The sequence below is a fragment of the Mytilus edulis genome, chromosome 5 (genome assembly GCF_963676685.1).
Source record: "Mytilus edulis chromosome 5, xbMytEdul2.2, whole genome shotgun sequence".
In the NCBI taxonomy this organism is placed as follows: Eukaryota; Metazoa; Mollusca; class Bivalvia; order Mytilida; family Mytilidae; genus Mytilus; species Mytilus edulis.
The window spans coordinates 79,699,738-79,725,300 of record NC_092348.1 but is presented as its reverse complement, the minus strand read 5'-3'; the positions used below and the strand labels follow the sequence as shown (position 1 = coordinate 79,725,300).

Sequence of the window (25,563 nt, the reverse complement as noted above, 5' to 3'; positions counted from 1 at the left end):
TAACAAAAAATCACAAACAAGCTTTAAATTCCATAAAGTCACTACAGTCAAGCGCACTCTAGAAAGTGTACGTTTGATGTGTTTAAATTTTTGATTTTGTCATTTGACTACGGACTTGACCGTTTTAAATATTCCTCGTAGTTTAGTATTTTTGTTATTTTACTTTTTATATGCATTAAAATAATTTCAAAAGAATATTTTTTTTCTTATTCTACTAAGAATTATGCAGTTTATACCTTTACTTGTTTATTCATTCAAATATTTTGCTATGTCATATTTTTTAAACTTTTTATCGAGTATTTATTGTGAAAAACGCATTTGGATCTTAAACTTTAGTAAACAAAAAACATCTGAATACAATGAATTTTAAGTTATAATAATTGTAAATAAAAAAAAGTTTCATTTGAGAGTTTTTTTCGTTGCTGTTTTATATGTTTAAGGAGCAAATTAAACCACTATTTGTAAAAATATACAAATATATATATTCGATATAAACCTTTATCGAACAAATTGTGATAGGGAATTTAAGTTCTGGGATATTGTATTAACTAGGTGATATATACTCAATATGTTGGCACTGTAGGAATGTTACAAATACAAAATTTCAATACTATGTATCTATGTTGAGTATATTTACTACATAGAAATAGAAATTCCAAGCGTTGGGAACTGAAACGTTATCTCTTGTCGTGAAACTTGGTTCTCAACCGACCCTCATACATATTTTTTTTTATGTAAGTCAGGATATGAGACAAGAAAACTGTATCTAATGTATATCCTTTATTTTACGTTTGTTGTGATAGATGCATTCAATGTAGTCAGTAAAATTTCTTGGAGATTTAGTGAAAGAATACAGAAACATTTGGAGTCCTCGAAACATAATAAAAATATTGATAATCAAGTAACAAGCATTTGAAAATGTCAGGTTCAGAATTTCTTTTATTTGAATCAGAATGATTTTTTTACAAATTACAATGCATCTCCATTATTTTTATGAAAGGGTTTGAAACTAAGCATTACAAATTCTTTCAATTTTTGTCTTTAACTTTATTATGGGGAATACTTATGTGAAGGATAGAAAATTCAAATGATTTGTTTTAATAGCAATATGAAAGAGACTCAACTTTTATGTCCCCATACAGATCTTTGGAAATTTAAAGTACCCCATTCTGATTCATGGTGCCATCGTTGAAGATAGATTCTCAAAAATAAAACCCTGCTTTAATTGCTGCTAAATTTCTTTTATAAAGAACAATGAAATGGGATAGTGTGGGTGTTGTCTCATGCAAAATCAACACATTCATCTAAGAACTCAATCAATAATTCTCCTGTTTTCAATATCGAACAGCAAAGTCGAAACCGTACAAGAAAACAATATTATGCAATACCAAACGAATTTTAACAGAGTTTTATAGTAGAAAACAATGCACACACATAAATATAAACAAACAAACATGAACGACTGAATAACACTGTACTGCTTTTTCCTTCTTTTTATTGAAGTGATTTCGATTTGCTTGAATTTGAATAAATCATATACAGCAGAATTCAGTTAAGGTTTTTGTGGACCCTTTGGCTAAAAATGACTGCGTTTTCACATCAAAATTTACTATGAGTACAGACAAACCTGTGCATCTTGAAGAAACGTTTTAAGACATAGCATGTCATAAATGAATAAAATTCAAATGCATTGTTTGTTTTAGAAAATTGAAAACTAAACTGAATTTTTCAGTGCACGTTTTTCCGTCCCTGAGGTGAAAATATGCCATTTTTTTCAAAAGGTCTACATGGTCTATTGATTCCAAAACTAATGTACAAAAATTCAAAACACATATTGTGGTTTTAATTTTTAAGCAATGATTTGAGGATGTTCATTCAAAGCGAGATTAACAAAAAGTCCCATTTAACATATAAAATTTCTAAACTACTAGAGTATTCGTAATAGTTCCTAGCTATTTACCACAGCAAACATTAATAAAGTCCTGAATAATGAATGGGATATTTGTTTTTTTTTTAAATTTTTGCTTATAAGACATGCATTTCGATATCTAAAATAGCTGTAATAAGTTGGATACTATATGACTAGATAAACCTATAAATATTGATTAAATTAAAAAGTGCAATGAGACTAAAAGAGGGACGAAAGATACCAAAGGGACAGTCAAAGATTAAGTAAGGAATGAGTGTTTCCATCTTTGATATGATTGTATTGAAGAAGATTTCTGCAATTTATTAATTAGTTACGTGTTTATGATGTACAGTTTCATGTGTCTTTGTCCTTTTTCAGGGGTGTAAAGACAATTCAAGACGGTACATGTATGAGGTGAGAGTGAAGATATGATATATACTAGTTGTTTACATGAACCATATCTGCTTAAAACGTGCATGGCTTTTTTCAGTATGGACTTTGTGGTAATTATGACATGCAGAAAAGAGAAAAATTAATAAGAAAATGAGATCGTTTAACGGGAATAATATCCGCTTTTTTCCAGATCCGAGTTTCACCACAGGTTTTAAAAAGTTAGTTGTAAGTTTATAAAGTAAGATCATTTACATCGATATTCAAACAAACGTACAGATGGTTAATTTCTACGAAACTAATGAACCCATCATTGTAAAATCAGTGGTCACGTCAGCCCAAATTTCATTTTCCTTAATGATATCTTACAAACTGTTATCTATAGTATAATTTGTAACTGATTTAATATTTTGTATAGATAGTGGCAAACAAGCTGAATGCAATAGACGTGGACAAAATGGAGTATTTTGCCAGAGACTGTCATGGCCTTGGAATAAGGAATACTTTTGATCATTTACGTTTTATAAGCCAGTGTCGGGTGATGTTTCCAAATGATTCTGATAATACAACAATTGCCGTAAGAGACAAGGTAAACACTACATTTAGTTTTAAACACATATTTGAATGGGTTAACTTTAGTATATGGAGTAAATAGCACTGTGCCTCAGATAAAAACATTATAAGTCCTATGTTTTGGCATCTGCAATTCATATAAGTAGGCGAAGCTTGTAGCCCTTTCTATAGAATAGGAGCGAAAGATACCAGAGGGGCATTCAAACTCATTCCACCTGGATATGTAAAATGACTGGTTTAGGAGCTGAGACATATGAGGTTAAATTTGTGTATTTCGAAGTGAGACCGTTTTTCGCATGATCTAATATGACAGTTGTTTTCCATTCGTTTGATGTGGTTGAGCTTTCGATTTTGCCATTTGATTAGGGACTATCTGTTTCGAATTTTCCTCGAAGTTTAGTATTTTTGTATTTTCTCTACTTTGTTTTGGCATACCCCAAACACGTTATTCGTGCGGCTTTCTGACTAATAATACAAACCTTTTTTAATATACATGTACTTATTTACGCCCTAGTTTTTACACCTGTTATCAGGTAAAAGATATAATTGTCTCATTTGAATTAAATCATGCACCTTTGAATACCGTCCATGACAGTGTTAATTCTTTTTTTTTCATATAAAATGGTAAAGTCTTTTGCCATTACTTTTTTTATTTAATAACAGTTCAAAACAGCATGACATTTTCTATACATATATTCTATGAATTCATTATAATAATATCAGCGATAATTTTGAATTGCATCATATATTATTATCTTGTTTTACAATGCATTCCTTTTAGTACTCCTTCTGTCACTTTTTTATACAAGAAAATAAACGAAAAATCAAATTCCAATGAAGGTAATAGCCAACTCTTATGCATACACATTATTTCGATTTTTAGAAGAAAAGATTCATCAAATCCAAAACAACCACAATTTTGTTTAAAGGTGAACTTTAGCTTAGGGATTTAAGTCTCAGATTGGGAACAGCTAGATAATGTACAAAATGATCAATAAGAGTTAAACTGTACCGGAAATACTATTAATTCAGTTGATGATAACATGGGTTACTTACAGTCCTCTATCACCGGCATCGACCACGTGGTTGTAAATAAAACAGAAATCCAAGAATATTCAGCAAGTGCACTAGACACTTAACTTTTATTAGGGAAATGGGGGTGGGCTATGCATAAAATCCTTTATATATGAAAAACAAAACACTACTGACTTCAGAGAGCCAATGATATCGATAGACATGTTTTCATTGGGGATAAATCAGCCTCAATCAGTAAAATGGAATTCTTAATAAACTTTCGAATTCTACTCATACAAAACTGCTTCTTTTATTCAAATCATGTCAGTATATACTTTGTTTGAAAATCACCTTTTTAGCTGTTCGGAAACATAACTGTTACGAAAATTGCAGTCATAGATGAACTTAAAATACACCAAAAACAAAATACAGATCAACATAATGTTTTAACAATACACCCTTGTTGGTATGCTTTGTTCAAGCAATAAAACTTAGCAAATCATATAGTATCATGAAAAATAGACACTAATGAAAGGGATCTACAATTAATACAAATCTCTTCATTGATATTCTTAATTATTTATGTTCAAGAGGTTTATGAAAAGAATTAGAAGAATACTCTCAATCTTGCGAGTGTTTCCCTTTATAAAAGCAGAACATGAGATATTGAACATTAATAAGACATAACATATCCAAATATGTAAGTTCATAAAAACTGCATTTTATTTTACAGGAAAAACTCAATTTATATGAACTATTCCATACACGCAATGGGCTTTTCAGACGTGCATACCAACATCCAGGTACACACGGTATTCAACTGATGTGAGTAAATGCTAAGCATAGCTGCTGATTTTCTCTCAAATCTCATACTAAGTGTATATAAATTTAACAAAATATAAATAAAATATAAGATCAAATATATCACCATAAAAAATATGTATGAGCAAATACTTATAACATCATTGCATACTATTTTACAGGATAGCTGACGCACTTGTTGAAGCGAACGAGCATTTACTCTTTCCAACTAAAGAGTACGTATTTATAGTTAGAACTTGTTCTTGTCTAGACTTTCACTTTATATTTAAACGAACAACTAGGCTAGCTGTGAATTTCGACCAAAGAATTGAATTTTCTGCTTTTTAACAATTCATATTTGTGCACACTCTGACAACACCTTTATATAATTTGAATATCACCCAATTAATAGTGTTTTAATTTATTGACAACGAATTTTATCATGAATCCTTGTGTTACTGCTCACTAGGAATATCATAAAACGCAGGCTCTTCTTTTCATTGTTGAAGTTTTATGTAAGCCATATAGTCTAGTTTGAACAACACGCAAAACCGACCACTGATATTTGTTTCATGTTATCCTAAATTCAAAGAAAATGGCAATCACAAAATGAAACTTATTACTACCTTAGTTTGAACAACGCGCATAACCGACCACTGATATTTGTTTCATTTTATCCTAAATTCAAAGAAAATGGCAATCACAAAATGAAACTTATAACTACCTTTCACTCCAAATGAATAAAACGCAGATTAACCAATAATAAACAACACGTCAAAGCCACTTGTTGAGTACAAATTACTAAACTTCTGCAGCACATTTGTTCACCCACCCTCTATCTGTGGTTCGCTTTATTATAATATCGTATACTGTTTTTAAAGTTTTATGCCAACAAACTAGCTTAGATAAATTTTGAATTAATTTTAGCGAGGAGAAAATAACAAAAATCAAAATGAGTGATGCCTGGAAAGATATGTCTGTCTATGAAAAGTTAACTGACAGTGTTGTTGATCTTATCCTTATGCGCGAAGACGAAAAAGGGATGAAAAAAGCAAAGGATCTTATACACAGGATTTATAAACGGCAGCTTTATAGGCTTGTTGGTCAGACAGATCCCGAAACCGTAAGTTTGTTTGATGGTTTTTTTTTCATTCTATGAATGGTTTTCATTTTACACGACACTGTATGAGGTATTGTGTTGTTCTTTTAGCTTTAAAGCGAACTAGAACATCTCAAATGAGTATCTAAACTATTAATTCAAAATAAACTAACAATCAAAAAGTAATTTTTTTTTTTAAATACGAAAAGACTAGCAACAGTAATCAAAATACAACGTTGAAAACACATTACTTAGCCAATTGTTGTTTTCTGAATACTCAGAAACTAAGATTATTTATTTCGAATCAATCAGGATAATGCCACTGTTATTCTTTCATAAAATGGAAGAAAACAAAATGAGGAATATATTGCCAAAGTATTTTGTTCATAAGATCAAATGAGTCTGTTAACCTACCGATAAACTGTTAACCCATAATAATTCCACAATGCAATTACACACAATGTATATGTTTATCTTTTTTGTATGTTATTCTTTCCAGAATGTTACAAAGGAGAAGCTTAGTGATATTGAGAATGATTTACAAGATGAGGAACTATTTACAAAAGATGATTCCAAGGTACAGGTAATCCTCGAATTATTATACTTTTCTGGAACAAAAACTATTTGCTAAATATTTGTGAATCAAAATTTCATATATGTGAAAACATACTTATCATATTGGATCCTTTTTTTTAAGCGCTATTATGACTAGGACATGTCTTACGATCATTAAAGGACATATACGTGGCCTAAGTGTGTATCTTAACATGTAGTAAGATAGGAATAATCGTAGTAGTCGTCCTTAGTTTAGGACACACATTTAGGTGTCTTAAGATGCTCCTATCTTAAGCATATATTCCTCAGTAACACATTTGTGATAGAAAGGATTTACGACTGCGGCCTACATATATATATTCCTTTATGGAGTAAGACAAATTATTTTGTAGAAGCAGTTCCTACGCAAGTAGTTTTTTACGTCCGTTTCATATGCGCTTGGGGTTGAATCCCACATTAAAAAAAAATAAGTACTAGTACTGAACATTATTAGATTTATCAGCCATATATGTAATGTATATGTTTATCTTTTTTGTATGCTTTTCTTTCCAGAATGATACGGAACGGATTACAAAAGATGATTTTCAAGTACAGGTAATCATCAAACTAATATACTTATTCGCATCGGATTTTGTTTTTCGCATAGGATTTTGTCTAATGCTTAGTTCGTTTCTGTGTATGTTACATTTTAATGTTGTGTCGTCATTTTCTTATATTTAATGCGCTTCCTTCGGTTTTGGATTATGACCCGGATTTGTTTGTGCCTATGGATTTATGAGTTATGAACATCGGTATACTACTGTTGCCTTTATTTAGAACGAAATATTAGCTAAAAATTTCTGAATAAAAATTTCATATACGTGAAAACAAACCTGTCACACTGGATCCTGTTTTTCGAAGCGCTATTATGACTGTTGTGAATTAGTTATAGTTTCAGTTTAGTATTTTATTCTCATTTATTTGTTAACGCTTTACCGCCATTTTGACGTAACAATAGCCCCGCAACGTCGTCACTTGCCGACGTCTCTTTGTATATCTTAGACTCTAGTAAAGCATACGAAACATTGAAGACGCTTTTGTGTTTACTCGCCTTTATTATCGATACGTTCAAAACATTGGTGCCGTGACAAAAACAGAAGAATACGAAAGATGAGACAACGAAGATGAAGACCAGACGAGCAGGACATTGGGGAGTTCTTACAAAGTTGCTGAAGAAAGTGGAACCGAGTTCCGAGGAACTTTTGCAGGAATATGACGTTAGCGAACTTTCTACCATTCGAGGACTTATTGTTAGGAAGCAGGAAACGATCGATCAACTAAACGAGAAGATTGTGGAGGAACTATCAGAAGAAGAAGTGAGCGAAGAAATAAAGAAAGCCGGCAGATACACGTATGACATAGAAATGACAGTAACCAAACTTTCAAAAATCATTAAGGAATCGGAAATCACAGACAAACAGTCAAGTAAGTCATTGCTAAAACCAAATGCACACGAGTTAATTAATTACACAAATCATCAAGAAAGTCAGCCACAGCCCAGTTTCATGCACGCAAATACATCAGCGTCCGTTTTTCAAACTCCAGCATGTACCACAAACTTCCCAAATTAAATTTACCAACGTTCGGCGGGAATATGTTGAATGGCTACCCTTAGGGATTGGTTTAGTGCTGCCATACACGATAACCTGTCTTTAAACGATGTACAGAAATTTGATTACTTGAAATCTCAACTGTTCGGAGAAGCCACCCAATGCTTAGCAGGTCTACAAATTACGGAAAAGCATTACATGTACTGAAAAAGAGATTCAGTCAACCTCACAAGATAGCACAAACATACATGCAGAGTTTAATCAGCCTTCCAAGTCCAACGTCAAATATTACACATTTGAAAAAATTCTACGACAGCATGGAAAACTACATCCGTGGCCTTGAAAGTATAGGGGAGTATCACGAGTTGTTCGGAAGCCTATTAGTGCCCATAATATTAAATAAACTACCTGGGAGTATACGAGAAAACATGGTACGTGCCCACGGAGGCGACCACTGGAACTTGCTGTCGTTACGGCAAGCTATTCAACATGAGATAACGATTAAGGAAGCGGGTCAGTCGGTAAATGGTGATGATATAGAGCCAAATTACACACCCACATCAGCATTCCTGAAAATCGCAACTACGCTAATCAAAAAGGAAAAAGAGACATAACAAAGGAGCCGTGCATCTTTTGTCAAGGAGTTCACGCCCCATTAGCTTGTAAAAATGTCATGGAAATTGAAGATTGAAAACGAGTTGTTACGGAAAAACAGGCATGTTTTAATTGCTTAGGAAATCACAGAGTTGCCGATTGCAAATCCGATAAAACGTGTAAAACCTGTAATTAACGACACCATACTAGTATTTGTTCAAAGAATGAAACACACTTGTATACCAAGTTTGACGATAGCAGTACATCAAAACCAGATACCGATTCCGCTGTCGCAAGCATGCATTCATCCACATCATCGGTTAGATCGCAGGTATTGTTGAAAACCGCCATAGCAACTATCACATATGACAAGACACATTTTAACACCGCTAATATACTATTTGACGAAGGAGCCCAGCGAAGCTTTATTTCTCAAGAGATAGCCGATTTATTGAATCTGAGACCACATAAGAAAGAAGCGATAATGATATCCGGTTTCGGTGAATCCAACAAGAAGGTTAGAAATTTACAAATTGCTACTATCTATATAAAAGGTCTAACGAATACGCTTATCCCTATTGAAGTTCTTATAGTACCACAGATTGCTTATCCGATACATACTTACGCAAGGAACCAGTCGAGTTTTCCGCATTTAAATGGATTGAGGTTAGCCCACCCAGCTTTACAAGACGAGGATTTTGAGATATCAGTCTAAGTTGGCGCCGATTATTATTGGGATATAGTTGGAGACAGAGTAATTAGAGGTTCCGGACCAACCGCTGTACAGTTCAAAGTTGGATACTTGCTATCAGGACCTATACAATTGAACACTTACAGTAATAATCAATCAACGTCATCGATTATGAATATTTTGACCGCACACAGACTAGAAGAATGTGAAATACATAAATTTTGGGAAATCGAATCCATAATAACAGAAAAGGACAGTGAAGTGAAAACGAAAACGGACTTACAAGAAATGACCACTTACCAAGAGAATAACATTCATTTGAAAGACAATAGGTACATCGCCAAGTTCCCATGGAAACAGGAACATCCGGAGTTGCCTAGCAACGAGATGGTCGCCAGAAAGAGAACATACAACGTGATAAACTGACTTGCTAAAGAACCAGAGATTCTTAAGATATACGGTAACATTATCAACGACCAAGAAAATCGAGGTTTCATAGAGAAGGTTGAAACCCCGGATGAGACCACTAATCGAGTACATTAAATTCCGCACCACCCAGTGAAAAAAGATTCATGGACTACACCGATACGTATAGTATATGATTGCAGTTGTCGTCAAGATTCAGAATCACCCAGCTTATACGATTGCCTTTCTTCTACACTGCCGCAGCTTAATAAGTTAACAGATATTCTTACAAGATTCCGCTTCGGAAAATACGCCTTAACAACTGATATTGAGAAAGCATTCCTCCAGATTGGACTAGACGAAGAAGACCGTGATTCTACCCGATTTTTCTAGCTTAGTGATCCAAGCAACCCCAAGAGTGAACTTGAGACTTACAGATTCAAGGTAATTTTATTCGGAGCGACTTCTTCGCCATTTATTCTTAACGCTACAATATTGAAACATTTATCAACGGTTACAAGTACTACTGATGAAATACTCAAGCATGATTTGTATGTAGACAACGTACTTACGAGTTTTAATACGGAAGAAGCTGCATTAAATTTCTTAAAAAATTCTAGAGAACTCATGAAAAATGCAGGATTTAATTTGTGAACATGGAGTTCAAATAGCAATCAACTTCGCAACGAAGCTACAAAGGCAAACGTACTTGATAAGGATAGCGAGACGCAAATTCTTGGAATGCGTTGGGATTGACATTTGCGAAATTAAATGAAGATCGTATAGATATTGATAATTCACAAGCAACAAAGAGAGTAGTATTGCGTAAATCATCGTCAATTTACGCTCACTCGGAATTATTGGACCTGTGACTGTAAGAGCTAAGCTACTGATACAAACATTATGGAAAGAGGGATACGATTAGGACCAGGTGTTACCTAGCAACATAGTCAATCACGGTGTGAAATTTTAGATGACATCCTAGATGTAACTGTTAATACGAAAATCGCACAAAATTATTTTAACGATCAAAATGAGAACGAAAGCAACGAGAAAATAACATTACATGTCTTTGTTGATGCCAGCCAACGCGCGTATGGAGCCAGTGCCTACTTATTTAAAGGAAACACTTCTTCTCTAGTAATTGCAAAAAAAACGGATCGCTCCGCTTGCCAAAATGACATTACAAAGCTAGAATTGATGACTGCAGTAGTAGGTGTAATACCACCATTGATTTTCCCCTATTAGTCTTTGTTAAATTGGCACTTTAAAAAAAAATTGTACAGTATTTACCTTTATTTCAACCAAAGCAATACTTTGCATGAATAAAGTTTAATCCTTTCCAGTGCTACAGTGAAAATTTCACACTACATTTCATTGCATATAAGAAAGTAACCATCACCGGAAGTAAACAACCCAATGTTTACACTGTTATTTACTGGTTACCTGCTTTGGTAACTATGTAACCTTAACTTTCCAAAATATTTCATAAGACCATCAAATAAAAAAAAGAATGATGCTTTCAGACACCCAACATACATGTTTATGACTCAGAAAAATTTAAGTGCATTGAAATGCAGGGTTAATTTTCTACAACTGTCAAATTCCAGGAAATATTTTTTAAGACCTACTTTCGTATGCAACCGGATGTGACGTACCATGATTTGGTGGTATTACACCTAAAAGGAGCTCGAATGGCTGAAAAAATCTCACGAAACCCCCAAAACCACAACGCACAGTACTATGGAGTGACAGTCAGATCGTTCTGCACTGGATTTCGTCTTTAAAATCATTTGGAAGATTTGTTCAGAATCGTGTGCTAGAAAATAAAGAAACGACACAAAATTATGACTGGAAATACGTACCAAGAGACTCAAATCCAGCCCGACCTTCAAACTCGAGGAATACCATCAACGCAATTCAAGGAGTCGACTTTGTGGATGCAAGGACTGTAATGGATATCGGATGAGAACAGTTGGCCTACATGGACCCCACAAGTTAAACTAGAGACTCTTTTGTTAACGACAACAGATGACAGCGAAAAGATAAAACCGCGTGTGTAAATGGAATTTCGAAAATAATCGATCTATCAAGATTCTCGTCATTGAGGAAGTTACTACGAGTTACATGCTACGTGTTTAAATTTGTGAATATATGTAAAAGTAAGCGACTGTATAACTTGAGGAAATATGCTAGACTCGGAAAAGATATTACGAAAGATGAAATCGACCATGCAACTCGTACATGGATTACAGATATTCAAAATGAAAAAATCAGTAGAGAAAAGGAGCAACTCGCAAACCCGTCACATGGCATGAATCTACCGTCAGTAAGATAATTGCATTTGTTCATAGATACCGAAGTTGTCATTCGATGCGCCGGACGCATACACAATTCACAGTTAGATGACTTCGCGAAGTTTCCAGTGTTACTTCCGTAGAAAAATCAATTTACGGACTTAGTTATATTGAACGCTCACCTGCAGATGTTGCATTCTGGTGCTGGACAGACAATTAGGCAAATCCGCCAATCATATTGGATACCTTCCATTAGACATTGCGTTAACCACATCGTTCAGAAATGTGTAAAGTGCCGAAAAGTGACCGGAAAACCTTTGAGCGCAGATTTCACCTCCGCTACCGAAAGATAGAGTCACAGATATGATTCCGTTTACGACAACTGGTGTTGATTTCGCTGGACCACTCTTCGTTAAGGAAAATGGACTTATGAAGAAATCGTATATTTGTCTATTCACATGTGCGTGTATTCGTTCCGTACACCTAGAACTAGTTACGGATATGACAATCGAGTCATTCAAATTAGCGTTTAGACGATTCGTTAGTAGGAGAGGAATTCCCAGTACTGTGTATTCCGACAATGCACCAACTTTTGTTTCTGCTTCACATGATATTCCGAAGGAAATGAGCATTCAAATTAATTGGAAATTTATTCCGAAAGCAGCATTATGGTACGGTGGATGGTGGGAGAGACTAGTTGGAATTACGAAAACGACATTGAAAAAAGTGCTCGGAAAATCACAAGTAAATTCTGACATATTACGACACTCTGATAGACATCGAACGTGTAATCAACGATCGTCCGATTACGTATGTGACGTCCGACATCCGAGATCCAGAGCCGCTTACACCGTCACGTCTGCTACAGGGAAGAAGATTATCACAAGAGAACAATTCTGATTCAGAGGACAATAATTTAAATTTAGATTTCACAGAAGCAAACAAACGTTTTAATCATAAAGTAACTTTGATTGAACACTTTGTAAAACGATGGGGAATGGAATACCTCATCGGATTAAGAAAATTTCATCGCGTCGCCGGAGACCACAGCGCACATGTGAAAATCGGTTCCATCGTACAAATCATGCACAATTCACCGAGAATAATGTGGAAACTAGCAGTTATAGAAGATTTGATCACCGGGAATGATGAAGTCGTGAGAGCAGTCAAACTGCGTACATCGATTGGACTGATTACAACGAGACCAATTGTGAAACTGGTACCATTGGAAATATGAACTTTAATTGTTAAAAGTGTTTTGCAATACCCTTTTTTTATGAACAATACATGAACAGTAATTGCATTTTGCGGCCCCAGAATGTTGTGAATTAGTTATAGTTTCAGTTTAGTATTTTATACTCTTTTATTTGCTTAACGTTTTACTGCCATTTTGACGTAACAATAGGCCCGCAACGTCATCACTTGCCGACGTCTCTTTGTATATCTTAGACTCTAGTAAAGCATACGAAACATTGAAGACGCATTTGTGTTTACTCGCCTTTATTATCGATACGTTCAAAACAATGACTAAGACATGTCCTACGATCATTAAAGGAAATATATGTCGTAAGTGTGTTTATCAAACATGCAGTAAGTTAGGAAAAGTCGTAGTAGCGTCCTTGGTTTAGGACACAAATTTAGGTGTCTTTCGATGCTTTATAAATGGTCCTATCCTAAGTATATATTCCTTAATAAGACATTTGTGAAAAAAAGGATTTACGACTCCGGCCTACGTATATGTTCATTTTTGGGGTTAGACAAATACTTTTGAAGAAGCAATTTGTTCGCAAGTATAGCTTATCACGTCCGTTACATAGGCGCTTGGAGTTGGATCCCACTTTTTTCTAAAAAAAAAAAAAAAGATTAACAAAGTATCATTACAGAACGTAATTAGATTTATCATGCATATATGTAATTTCATTAATTGTGGGGGCCAACATGTGATGCAGTAATTGATAAGTACAAGGTATCTTAAAATGAAAAGGTTCACAAGTTATGTAATTCATAATAATATTTTATTTACAGAAACTCACGTTTTCTTATGGAATGAAAAAGGAAAACCCAATCACATCAGTATACTTTTATAAGAAAGGCAGTTTTGAATGTTTCCCGGGGGGAGAACCCACAAAGGTAATATATATAAAAAATATATAATTAAGAATGTGTGGTATGCTTGCCAATCAAACAAATCTTAACAAGAGAACAAATGATGATTTTTTACATAACATTGTTCTTTGTTATCATTTTGTTTGTCTTTTTAATATGTATGTTTTGTTTTTATCTTGATATAGAAAACAAATGTGGCATGATTGCCAATGAGACAACTCTCTAGTAGACACCAAATGACACAGAAATTGTGTTCTTTCTTTGTTATATGGGGAATATTCTAATTTGGAAAGCGATGTAAGTTTCAAAAAAGGTTGCCATTTAATATTTTATTCCTTCATTTAAATATATTATTTATTCATTGCGTTGTATAGAGTAAAAAATTATGTATAATAATGGTCGGCATAATTAAGATAAATGTTACGTTCCGGTTGATCCAATTTCTACCTTTCACTGTTAAATAGCAAAATACAAAGATGAAAATCCCTTAATAAAATTGAAAATCAAGACGATCATTTGATGCACCATAGTTCAAAATGCATTTCTCTGTATTTGAAAAAAGAAGCTTATTCGAAAAATACCAAACACTAAAAACTTAGAATATTAATTATCAGTCAATATGATTCTTGATTCTGGATAAGACAATGAAGATCGTACGGGGCGCCGAATGGGACTCTCGTGGTTTTGTACTCAAAATTCAATTTTGTACGGACAAAAGTGACTTTTGTTCAACAAAAATGAGTTCAGTTTAACAAAATTTGTATTATACTACAAATTTAAAATTTTGTCTCACAAAATTGAATTTTGTCTCACAAAAGTCAATTTTGTCTCACAAAAGTTAATTTTGTCTCACAAAAGTTAATTTTGTTACACAAAAGTTAAATTTGTCTCACAAAAGTTAATTTTGTCTCACAAAAGTCAATTTTGTCTCACAAAATTGAATCTTACCTCACACAATTGACTTTTGTGATTTAATTTCCATATCAGGTAACAAAGTCAATTTTGTATGCAAATATGTTTATATTTGCATACCTTTTAGACAAAATTTACTTTTGTCATGACAAATATGAATTTTGTCTACAAAAATGAATTTTGTCATGACAAAAATGAATTTTGTCTACACAAATGAATTTTGTCATCACAAAATTGAAGTTCTCACAAAACAAGTCTGTAGCACATAGTTTTGTAAGACAAAAATGATTTTGTTATGACAGAATTGAATTTTGTACAAAACCACAAGAGTCCCATTCGGCGCCCCGTAGACCGTTACGTAAATCTGGTTTTTATAATTTTATAAATAAAAAAATCATCGATGGAATATTATTATATGAATCTTCTGCACCAGTAAGATGTTAGAAATTATCGTTTATATTTTACTTTAGACATCCTTGTTTTTGCCTTCGGGAAATGTTCAAGAAGAAATTGTACTTGTATATTCAACAAGCTTAAACAAGAACAAGACCGACAAACTTTCAAGGAAGTGGGACGATTTGAAAAAAAATGAAGATGCAAAGAAAGCTATGAAATAATTGAAGACGCGAAGGATGCTTTGAAAAAAATTGAAGATACTGAGGATGCTTTGAAAAAAAATAAACACGCTAAGGATGCTTTGAAAATAATTGAAAATACAAGGGATGCTTTGACAAAATGATGCTAAGACGCCTAAATGTAACAACTTGTTACAATATCTGTGGTTTCTTTTAGCTAATTGTGGGTACAAAATACAGTTTGTAAATGTATACTCATCGAAAGACTTATTTTTACTTGTTTAAATAGTATATGTGTATTAATGTTCATTAATTAAAGTTTATGTAAGTGTTTATTTCCTTGCAGATGCCATTTGTTTACTTTATCTCTTAATCTTGACTTGTTTATGGAAGTCTGGGAATTGTCTGACCGCAATGTTAATAGTCTATCTTGTTTGATATAAGGCATGTCAATCTTAAGTAACTCCTCCCTTACTTGTCTAGGGTACATTTGAAATTGAGTTAAGTTGCAATTGTAATTTTATGGATTAGATACACATGTTTATTTTATGTAATATTTTTATTTGTAATTATTGACCCTCCATCCGCCCCTTTACACCTCCGAGATTGTGGTTTGTGCTTTGGCAACATGTGCAGCAATTCGTTCGGGCACTGTAATAAGGAATTTCATCCATTCTTTACTTGTCACAAAATTATTACCTGAGTTCTCAGGCAGCCCTGAATAAAATGGATAACTAGGCAGCCCTCTCGTCGGGTGAACGAATCATTTGTTTGTCCATTTGACAGTTCTTTTGGATACATGTTTAAGTGTGCAAATGGTTTTTTCACTCGAGGTTATCCGTCTCAGGTTACAAAGTGAGCCAACACCCTCTAAGCATGGGCTGATCCAGCGCTCAACATGCAGGTATTAAAATTAATTAAAATAAACTAAAAGAGTGGGTATACTTGAGTTACCTATGTTTGACATGGGATGGGCCAGCGCTCAACATGTCACTCGTAGAGAAGTATTTTGAAGTAACATATTGTTCTTTGAATTATGCTTCGAGCTCTTGTAAATACTCTCTTTTAAAAGGCTCGCTTTGCTATTATGTTCACATTGTTTCAGGTTTCATTCAATACTCTACCTCAGTACTCTACGAGTTATGTTTCTGTTTGATGTATACTAAAGTGGCTCGTGACTTTCTCCTGAAAGTATATGGTCAAAGTTATTTAAAGTCACGGTACCACATCTACACTCTGTCGTCAAGTGCAAGTGCCGCGATAGATGCTCGAATAATGTGAATTTAATTGAGATATATGTATTATTTTTATTTTTTAAATACATATCAATTGCTAGCATGTTGCCCGTAACGCCAATTTTATATTTTGTATTTTTATTATATTATGTTTTTTACTTCTTTTGTATATATTATAACTTGAATACAAGCCTGTGTATTTATATATAATAAATTTTAGTCATTCTAAATTGATTTGATTACTTTAACTTACAGTGCGTGAACTGGTGACAAAATATTATCGCCCCTGTAAACAGTGGGCTCTTCTGACTAGAGGTAATCGGTAAAGAATAGCGGAAAATGGTGTACATTGTTTACGAGCTTGGAATGAGCTAACACAGACGAACTGAGACGTGTCAACGTAATGTGAATATGATAATGCACCAGGTAAATTATTAATTGTTAAGTTTATCACATCATCGTATCTCCATATGATAGGTAAATAAGTGAATTTTCGATTTTAAGTGTCGTCAGGGTTCAAACCTGGAATCATGCCAACCTTTCATTATTTTTTTTAATACTAACCTATATTCGGAACATCTTGATTTTCTCCCAATTTGTAAAGTTAATTATGCTGCTTGACATATATTTTTTTGGGGGAAAAAAATTGATATGCAGTCAAATGTGGCAGTTTTTAATATTTGTTGCTATGTGAAATAAAGGGAAGTAAATTAAAGTAAAAGAAGGCGCGCTTTTTCAAATAGTAAACAATTTAATTCAGATGCATAGTATTTTGTCAAATGATAAAGAATATCGTAGAAACTTGCTAGAAATTCATCTAATTTATAAAAGATATACAACATGACATACTGATATCTGAAAAGGGGTAAAACCACCATACCTTGAACAAATTCAGTTAAAAAAAAGGGGGGGGGGGGGGGTAAAATGCTACGAAATTTAGATTTTATTTATTTTTTGTCGACAGCCAAAAGATGATTTGACATGTAACTAACTACTTTTTCAATTTCATTGTAAAGTAAAATTGGCTTTTTTTGGGGTCTCTGTTTATTGTGGTCTGATGTTTTCAGGTTCTCTTTGGATTGCCAAATAATATTATAATCATCTAATTGAATGTTCAAATTATTTTGCAGCGATGGTGTGTATGGAAGGAAGACTGTCATAAAACCCAACAGTTCCGGATGGCCCTTTAAATAATTGCTTAACATCAATAGCGATGTAAGATTTAAGTGTTTGATTTAGCACAAGTTTAGCCAGGTTTTCCTTGTAATTGTGGCAGAAAAACCACTAGACAGTGTCATGCATTGAAAGGATACCAAACGGATATTTTATGGAATGATTCTCATACATATAAAATCATATGCATAGGAATGTGGAGCTAGTGTCTTTCATGCAGCAATTTTTAATTTCCAATATAAACTCTGAAAAGACAAGAGCATAGAAATGTATACCAATGAGAAACATTCTTTGTGAATAAAATCATTCCAAAACTTAAATGTGTCATTAGTGTTGCATTATTTATCAGTAGAGATAATCAGTTTCCAGTAAGATTGTCCAACTGATGGTTTTTGTTTGTAATCATTTTTGTAAATCTTAGTTGTTTTGAGACAATCCGGGCTGTGCATGTTGCCCCTTTCAGTGTGAGACAATATTTTGTTTATGATAAACAAAATCACTGATTCAAGACTGGAGCGGACCCCTTTTGGGCAGTTAGTGCGAATCCTTTAGGTTTAAACCATTACATGTAATACGGGGGAGGGGGAAGATTTTTTTTTACAGAGTCAAACATTTTTCCTAATAATAATACATTGTATATTAAAGTATTGCCAACAAAATTCATCAAATTTGGGATCATAATATTGTTTAAGAAAAACCCTTAAATCATAAAAGTTCATAATCTTCTGTAACACACGTGCATGGTTAATTCGGATCACATATTTTCTATTCCGATGTTATAAGAATTCGAAGGTTTATATCATTTACAATATCATTCAAAAAAATTCTGGGATTTTTTTTTTAACTATCAACGTTGAACCTCGAGGTTACATTGTAGTAAAAAAATCCAATAAAAACGTTGAATGTAAATGATATGCACCTTTAAATCTTATATTGTAGGACTCATGTTGTTCAAACATAATGTGTTGATCAATTATGTTATGATGATTTTGATAAACTTCACATTAGGTAATCTTTCACGTATATTGATTACATTATATCGAGTCCCAACGATATACTTGTCGGTGTGCTCGATCATACGAATTTACCGACATTCATATAGACAAAATGACACAACTTTGAAAAATTCTTGTGACGAAACTACATTTCGGAACACGTTAAAAATTAGATACCCAGAAAGCTACATTATTAAGGTTTAATATATATTTTTTTCAAAAAAAAAGAAAAATATGCAGTCAAATGTGGCAGTTTTTTACACACCCCTATGTTGAACAATAGGTTGTTCAATTAACAGCATGTTTGGCAATTAAAAAATCATATATTAACATATTTAGCTTTAACATATACTTTATTTATAGTGGTTGTATAAAAGTTATATAATGGTTTTGTGTTTTAAGAGATATTCATCCCTATGCATATCGGGTTTTATGCGTAAATTGTCTCTCCTGTTTTTAGACCTTTTCTATCTCTTTCATAAGAAGAGTGACTTTTCTATTGTTCTAGTGTCACTGGAAATCCCACTGCTTAGGTGGCAATTTGCTATACTTCATCAGTCGTTTTAAGTCTGTATCTATGACAGATCTAATCTGTACCGTTACACACATTTAAATCTTAAACAGCTGGAGAAAGTTCATCGCTCGTTCAAATCTTTATCAATAGAAACACGGCTCATAAATTATCATTTGATTGAAGTAGTAACGAGGAACTATAAAGGTTTATGCAGATAAAAGATAATTTTAAAAATTCGATATAATCAAATTTATAAGCATAAGAACAATAAAGAAAATATCACATGTAATTCACTGTTAATATTATATAAGGCATATACAAGCCAAAATTAAGCCTTTGTTTAATTCACTGTTACTATTATATAAGACATATACAAGCCAAAATTAAGCCTTTGTTTAATTCACTGTTAATATTTTATAATTATATAAGGCATATACAAGCCATAATGAAGCCTTTGTTTAATTCACTTTTCGATATTTATATTCTATCATGAATATGTAGGAATACTGTCATGTTTATTGTTTATTCGTACTGATGAATGGAATTAAATGCTTTCTTTAAAACAGATATCCGGCGTCTTCAAATGGAAACATACTTTTATAGTATCGTTTTTTATGTCTTTTTGGTCATCTTTGAGTATCCTTCATTTATCTTACAATTCTGGAATTGACCACACACAGTCTCTAGTAACTGTGCATATGTATCGCTAATTAACCTGTAAAAATTTAAAAATATATAGAACTCCGAAGAAAATTCCAAGCGGAAAGTGCCTAATCAAAAGACAATATCAAAGGCTCAAACACATTGAACAATTGGAACACAACTGTCATATTCCTAATTTGGTACAGGTATTTCTTTATGTAAAAAATGATGAACTAATAGTGTATAGCTATATAAACCTCTCACTTTAATTTTATCAAAATTGATGAGTAACTTTTACTTTAATTTCTCTAACAGATATGTGTCATCAGCAAAATAACAAAATACCGAACTCTAAGGAAATAAACGTATCATAGATACTTTAAATACACTTTTATATTGGCGTTAGACGCGCGTTTTGTTCACAAAGAAAAGCACCATCTTTTAACTTCAATATGCGATGACGTTCCTTTACTTAGTTTTCTTTTTTAATTTTGGTGTCTTTGCTGGTAAAAAGTAGACGTGGATTAAGAATATTTCAGATGCAATTTAAAACAGCTCCCGGGTTTCTACATATAAAAATACCAATCAGGAATATGACAGTTGTTTCAATTCGTTTGATGAGGGCAAAATGATAAGTATCTTTCCGTTTTGAATCTACCTTAAAGTTCGGTATTTTTATTATTTTGTCTTTTTTCAAGACTTAGCTTGCATCTACAAGTTAACATTTACGTCTTATCTAGAACTTGATTTGCAATTGTCCAATTACGAGTGTTTTATTTTATGTAGTATCATGTCAGGAAAAAAAAGATATGTATCTACCAGTTGATACGATTTCCAGGCCCGACCTACTCTTTTATGATCTTCGATATGAAACTACAATATATAGAAACAATGCCCTTTATATTGAAATTGAAATTAACTCTTCGAAATTTTTACGAACGATATGCATCATCGATGCTGTAGTGGACCAGCAGTTGATAATTGTGTCGGATTTCTTTTTTATTTTATTATTGTATATATGACAGTATCTATACCAGATGTCTAATTTTAATGATATTGTTTTCCAGTGGTTAACAAAATTGTTCAGCTTCATGACATCAATTAAATATATCAGAATTATCAGAACTACAAATTCAACATCATAACCAAAAACATGCTGCTCACAAGGAAGCTATTAAACCAAGAGTTCCAAATGGTGAAGTTGAAATCATCACTTCGTAAATTTTACGGACGCCATCACGAGTTGGTTGACCGTTATGGAATAACCGTTTCACAAATGATATCGGATATGTTCCTTACGTCGTAACTACAAACCCCTTCCCTTTTATGAATGTGACCTACCGAATTAGACTATTTACCGGATTAATTATCACATAAAAACCACGACGGGCACCGCCATGCTGAGCAGGATCTGCTTACCCTTCGAGAGCACCTGAGATCACCCCTAGTTTTTTGTGGGGTTCGTGTTGTTTGATCTTTAGTTTTCTATGTTATTTCATGTGTACTAGTGTTAGTCTGTTTGTTTTTTTCATTTTTAGCCATGGCGTTGTCAGTTTATTTTTGATTTATGAGTTGGACTGTCCCTCTGGTATCTTTCGTCCTTCTTTTGGATAACAAATACCGTGATACGTCTTATAGCACTGCGAATTCAAACTCAGCAAAATAGTTATCAAAGGTACCAGGATTATAATTTAGTACGCCAGACGCGCGTTTCGTCTACATAAGACTCATCAGTGACGCTCATATCAAAATACTTATAAAGCCAAACAAGTACAAAGTTGAATAGCATTGAGGATCCGATATTCCTAAAAGTTGTGCCAAATACGGCTAAGGTAATCTATTCCTAAGATAAGAAAATCCTTAGTTTTTCGAAAAATTCAAAGTTTTGTAAACAGGGAAATTTATAAAAATGACCACATTATTGATATTCATAACATTCATATTCGGGAATAAGTCATGTTCGGTACTTAAAGACAAGACGACGTAAATGATAAACCATAATCTTAGACGTGTTAAAAATGTCCTTAGTTAGTTTAGACAAAGACACATCGTATGGATCAACCAATACGTAATGGTGTCCATAAAATATACAAAGTGTCATTTTTAATCGTTCCTCCTCATAACTTTGTAGGAGCAGTTTCTGCGTAAAGAGCACACTCCTGTATATGAAGTGCATATAGTGTGAACATGCTCAAGCATAACGTATCAACTGATATATGTAAACACCATACGATGGGGTAGAGGGTATGGTACTTGTTTCTATAGTTTACATGAATCAATTGTTAATGGTTATTATTTCTCTTAAAGGTAATGAAGTGCGAACAAATCAAACTAGAACAGTACTTAACCATTTTTCTCTTCTTTTTACGTTTTAGCTATGAATTATAAGGAAGAAAAAAGTATGAATTCAGAGCAAACATCAGACAATCAAACACGGTACGGAAAGAATATTGCCAACGGTTTAAAAAAAATAAGTGCTCGTTCTCATTCAGAAACATCTTACATGCTTCTTTCGTTTATAATATTTGAAAATAGTGGAATTCAAAAATTTTTTAGTGCTAAAAAATTGCTGGAATTACTTGAGAGATTGCATGCTTATATTGGTGATTTCGAGCTGTTCAAAGTTAAAAATTTCTTAACCTATATACTTTTTTGCCTCATAATCGTATGAAGAAAAACATAACACACCTAATTAAATTGGTAATGGTTATTATTTCTCTTAAAGGTAATGAAGTGCGAACAAATCAAACTTGAACAGTACGTAATCATTTGTATCTTCTTTTTACGTTTTAGCTATGAATTATAAGGAAGAAAAAAGTATGAATTCAAAGCAAAAATCAGACAATAAAACACGGTACGGAAAGAATATTGCCAACGGTTTAAAAAAAATAAGTGCTCGTTCTCATTCAGAAACATCTTACATGCTTCTTTCGTTTATAATATTTGAAAATAGTGGAATTCAAAAAATTTTTAGTGCTAAAAAATTGCTGGAATTACTTGAGAGATTGCATGCTTATATTGGTGATTTCGAGCTGTTCAAAGTTAAAAATTTCTTAACCTATATACTTCTTTGCCTCATAATCTTATGAAGAAAAACATAACACACCTAATTAAATGGCATTTCAAAAGTCAGAATGCGAATATAAATGTTTAAACTCTTTTATGTCATTATTTAGTAATAACTAACAAAGAAACTATGTCAATTGGACCTGCTGCGATATGATAACTGCCCTTCGTTTTTTAATGGAAAACAAAGCTAAGGAGATTCCGTATTTCGTCAAGATTTTATAGATATTTAGATATAAATCAACGTGCAGACATCTTATACGTTCAGTTTTTTTACATCTAATCTTTAATAGTTATATTCTTTACAAAGCACAAAAATGTCAACATTCACCCAAAAAGCTTACCAACCTTTAAACAGACTTATTCAAAAGTTATCTAGTTACGATATGATTGTCGGGTTATTAAAAATGGCATATTTTGATAATTAAAATTATGATTCACTCATAGGGTCTTTGCGTCGGAAATAAACACATTTATTCTAATTCCGTTGTTGACATGATATGGGTTACGTTTTTGATATTAATGTTTGTAAAATTTTATGATTGTATAATACTAAACCCCTCAGCGGGATGAATTTTGTTTGGTTTTCATATAACGAAGACATAATCTTTTAATCAGTTTATAAAGTTCTGGATATGGCATGTCAGTAACTGCTAGTATTCCTTTGTTAATTTTTGTATCATTGTAATTTTGCTTCGTTTTTTTTTCGTTACCTTTTCTAACATCGGATTTGGTCTTCTTTTAACCGGAGTTTTGCTGAGTATACAGATGTATGTTTGGTTTTTCTACGTTAGCTAGAGTAATAGGGGGAGTTAAGAAATGTTTACACCGGCCGCAGTTTTGCGCCTGTCCCAAGTCAGGGGCATCTTGCCTTTTTAAGCTTATATGATTTTTTTTTATTCTCATTCATTTAATGTTTAAAAGTTGAGTATGACTGAACTAGTACATACTTTTTTTAAGGACCATATGAAGCACGCCTCCGGATGCGGCTTTGCTCACTGTGTTGAATGTCCATTGGTGGCCTTCGGCTGTTTTCTTCACTTTAGTCGGGTTGTGATCTCTCTGACACATTCCAAATTTCCATTCATAATTTTATTAATTACTTTTGAATTAAAATTAAACAAATCCCATAAAACAAAGAACCCGAACACACAGAATATTCCATGAAGTTGATTGAAATATAGTTGTATGGAAACGTAAATCAAAAACTTATAATAGAGAATGCAAACGAAATTTATTATTAAAATGTTGTAACTTACAAAGTTATAAATATATTAAAAGCAATATTGAACAAATGATCACTCTGTTAATATATAAATGCTGAACTCGTACAAATTTTTTTTTCAAAACTATTTTTCTATACTGCAAATCGTATGTGATATAACTAAAACATTTGTTTTGTGATTTTTATATAAAGGTCCCATCATAAAGTTCAGCATTGTTATGCTTCAATAAAGTTAAAAATACATGTATTTACAGAAAACATGAGCAAAAATACAGTAAAGCAAAAGTAATAAACTGTTTTTACCAAAAAAATAACATCACTAAAAACTCAAAGTACCATTGAAATTATTTGCACATTTTTTTCTAGAAAAAGGATGAACGAGAAACAGATGCTGATAATTTTAACGACAGGTTATACTTTCTGCTGAATACAAAGACAATGTTGAATATAAAGACAATGTTAAAATATTGATAATGTTGTATATGTAAACAATGTTGAATACATAGATAAAATGTGATTTAAATATTGTAGAAATGCTATATATTCAACATAGTCGCTTAGTTATTTTTCCAGACGCAATTGCCGGATAACTATTCCTGATGAAGGTCAATCCAGGAAAGCGCTCCGGACGCAAGATATTATTAAACGTGTTGTTTTCAATTTTTTGTAATAAAGAGAATCAGAATCATTGGATAGCTTGACACTAGTTAATAATCCAATAATTTATATTTATGAACGACATATGTTTTTCTTTAAATCATGTTATCTTTACTTTTTTATATTCCGTTAAAACAATTAACTTTAGTTTCCAGATTTTTAACTCTTATTTACGGTTTGTAACTTTTATTTACAACCAAATAGATCACGATGGCTAATCAAATAAGTTTTATCTGTTACGCCCAGAACTATTACTTGACTTTCGCAATTTGCAACCAAAGAGTCTAAACTGAGTAAAACAAATAGACGAAAACTATGTTTATTTGATAAATTACATTTTAGTAGTGTTCTAGAATATCTTATGGATCGTGTATCAGATTATACAGATGATAATTATTATATACTAGAAATCGTTCTCCCTACAGAGTACTCAGATATGTATTGGGCATATTTACTAAATCTGTTTCTCTTCCACAATGTTTACATGGAATTCATTGCCGTTAGATATCAGATTCATTCAATCATATCAAAGAAAGCAAAGAGTCC

The 25,563-nt window shown here is 32.7% G+C and overlaps 1 protein-coding gene and 1 long non-coding RNA gene across 3 annotated transcripts; both read left to right on the top strand.

Annotated features, from left to right (window-relative positions):
• The first annotated feature begins 521 nt into the window (after positions 1 to 521).
• Positions 522 to 16,975, top strand: LOC139525487 (deoxynucleoside triphosphate triphosphohydrolase SAMHD1-like). 2 transcript variants are annotated; one of them, XM_071320860.1, is made up of 9 exons: positions 522 to 2,323; positions 2,718 to 2,888; positions 4,620 to 4,711; positions 4,870 to 4,923; positions 5,615 to 5,810; positions 6,286 to 6,369; positions 6,894 to 6,935; positions 13,943 to 14,047; positions 15,406 to 16,975. In XM_071320860.1, exons 1-9 carry the CDS (start codon positions 2,315 to 2,317, stop codon positions 15,550 to 15,552), a joined length of 900 nt encoding a protein of 299 aa, XP_071176961.1. In that variant the 5' UTR covers positions 522 to 2,314; the 3' UTR covers positions 15,553 to 16,975. The 2 variants fall into 2 exon arrangements, with proteins under 2 accessions (XP_071176961.1, XP_071176962.1); XM_071320861.1 differs by having other exon boundaries at positions 524 to 2,323; positions 6,286 to 6,363.
• Positions 16,976 to 17,000: 25 nt separating this feature from the next.
• Positions 17,001 to 18,238, top strand: LOC139525489 (uncharacterized). The gene is made up of 2 exons (XR_011664905.1): positions 17,001 to 17,171; positions 17,876 to 18,238. It is a non-coding gene; the product is annotated as an uncharacterized lncRNA (long non-coding RNA).
• The last annotated feature ends 7,325 nt before the right edge of the window (positions 18,239 to 25,563 follow it).

Bases quoted from the DNA above. Each gene is read 5' to 3' on its own strand.
- LOC139525487 (XM_071320860.1), top strand. The intron at 6,370-6,893 runs GTAATCCTCGAA...TTTTCTTTCCAG, and splicing joins AAGATGATTCCAAGGTACAG to AATGATACGGAACGGATTAC. The intron at 14,048-15,405 runs GTAATATATATA...ATTTTACTTTAG, and splicing joins CGGGGGGAGAACCCACAAAG to ACATCCTTGTTTTTGCCTTC.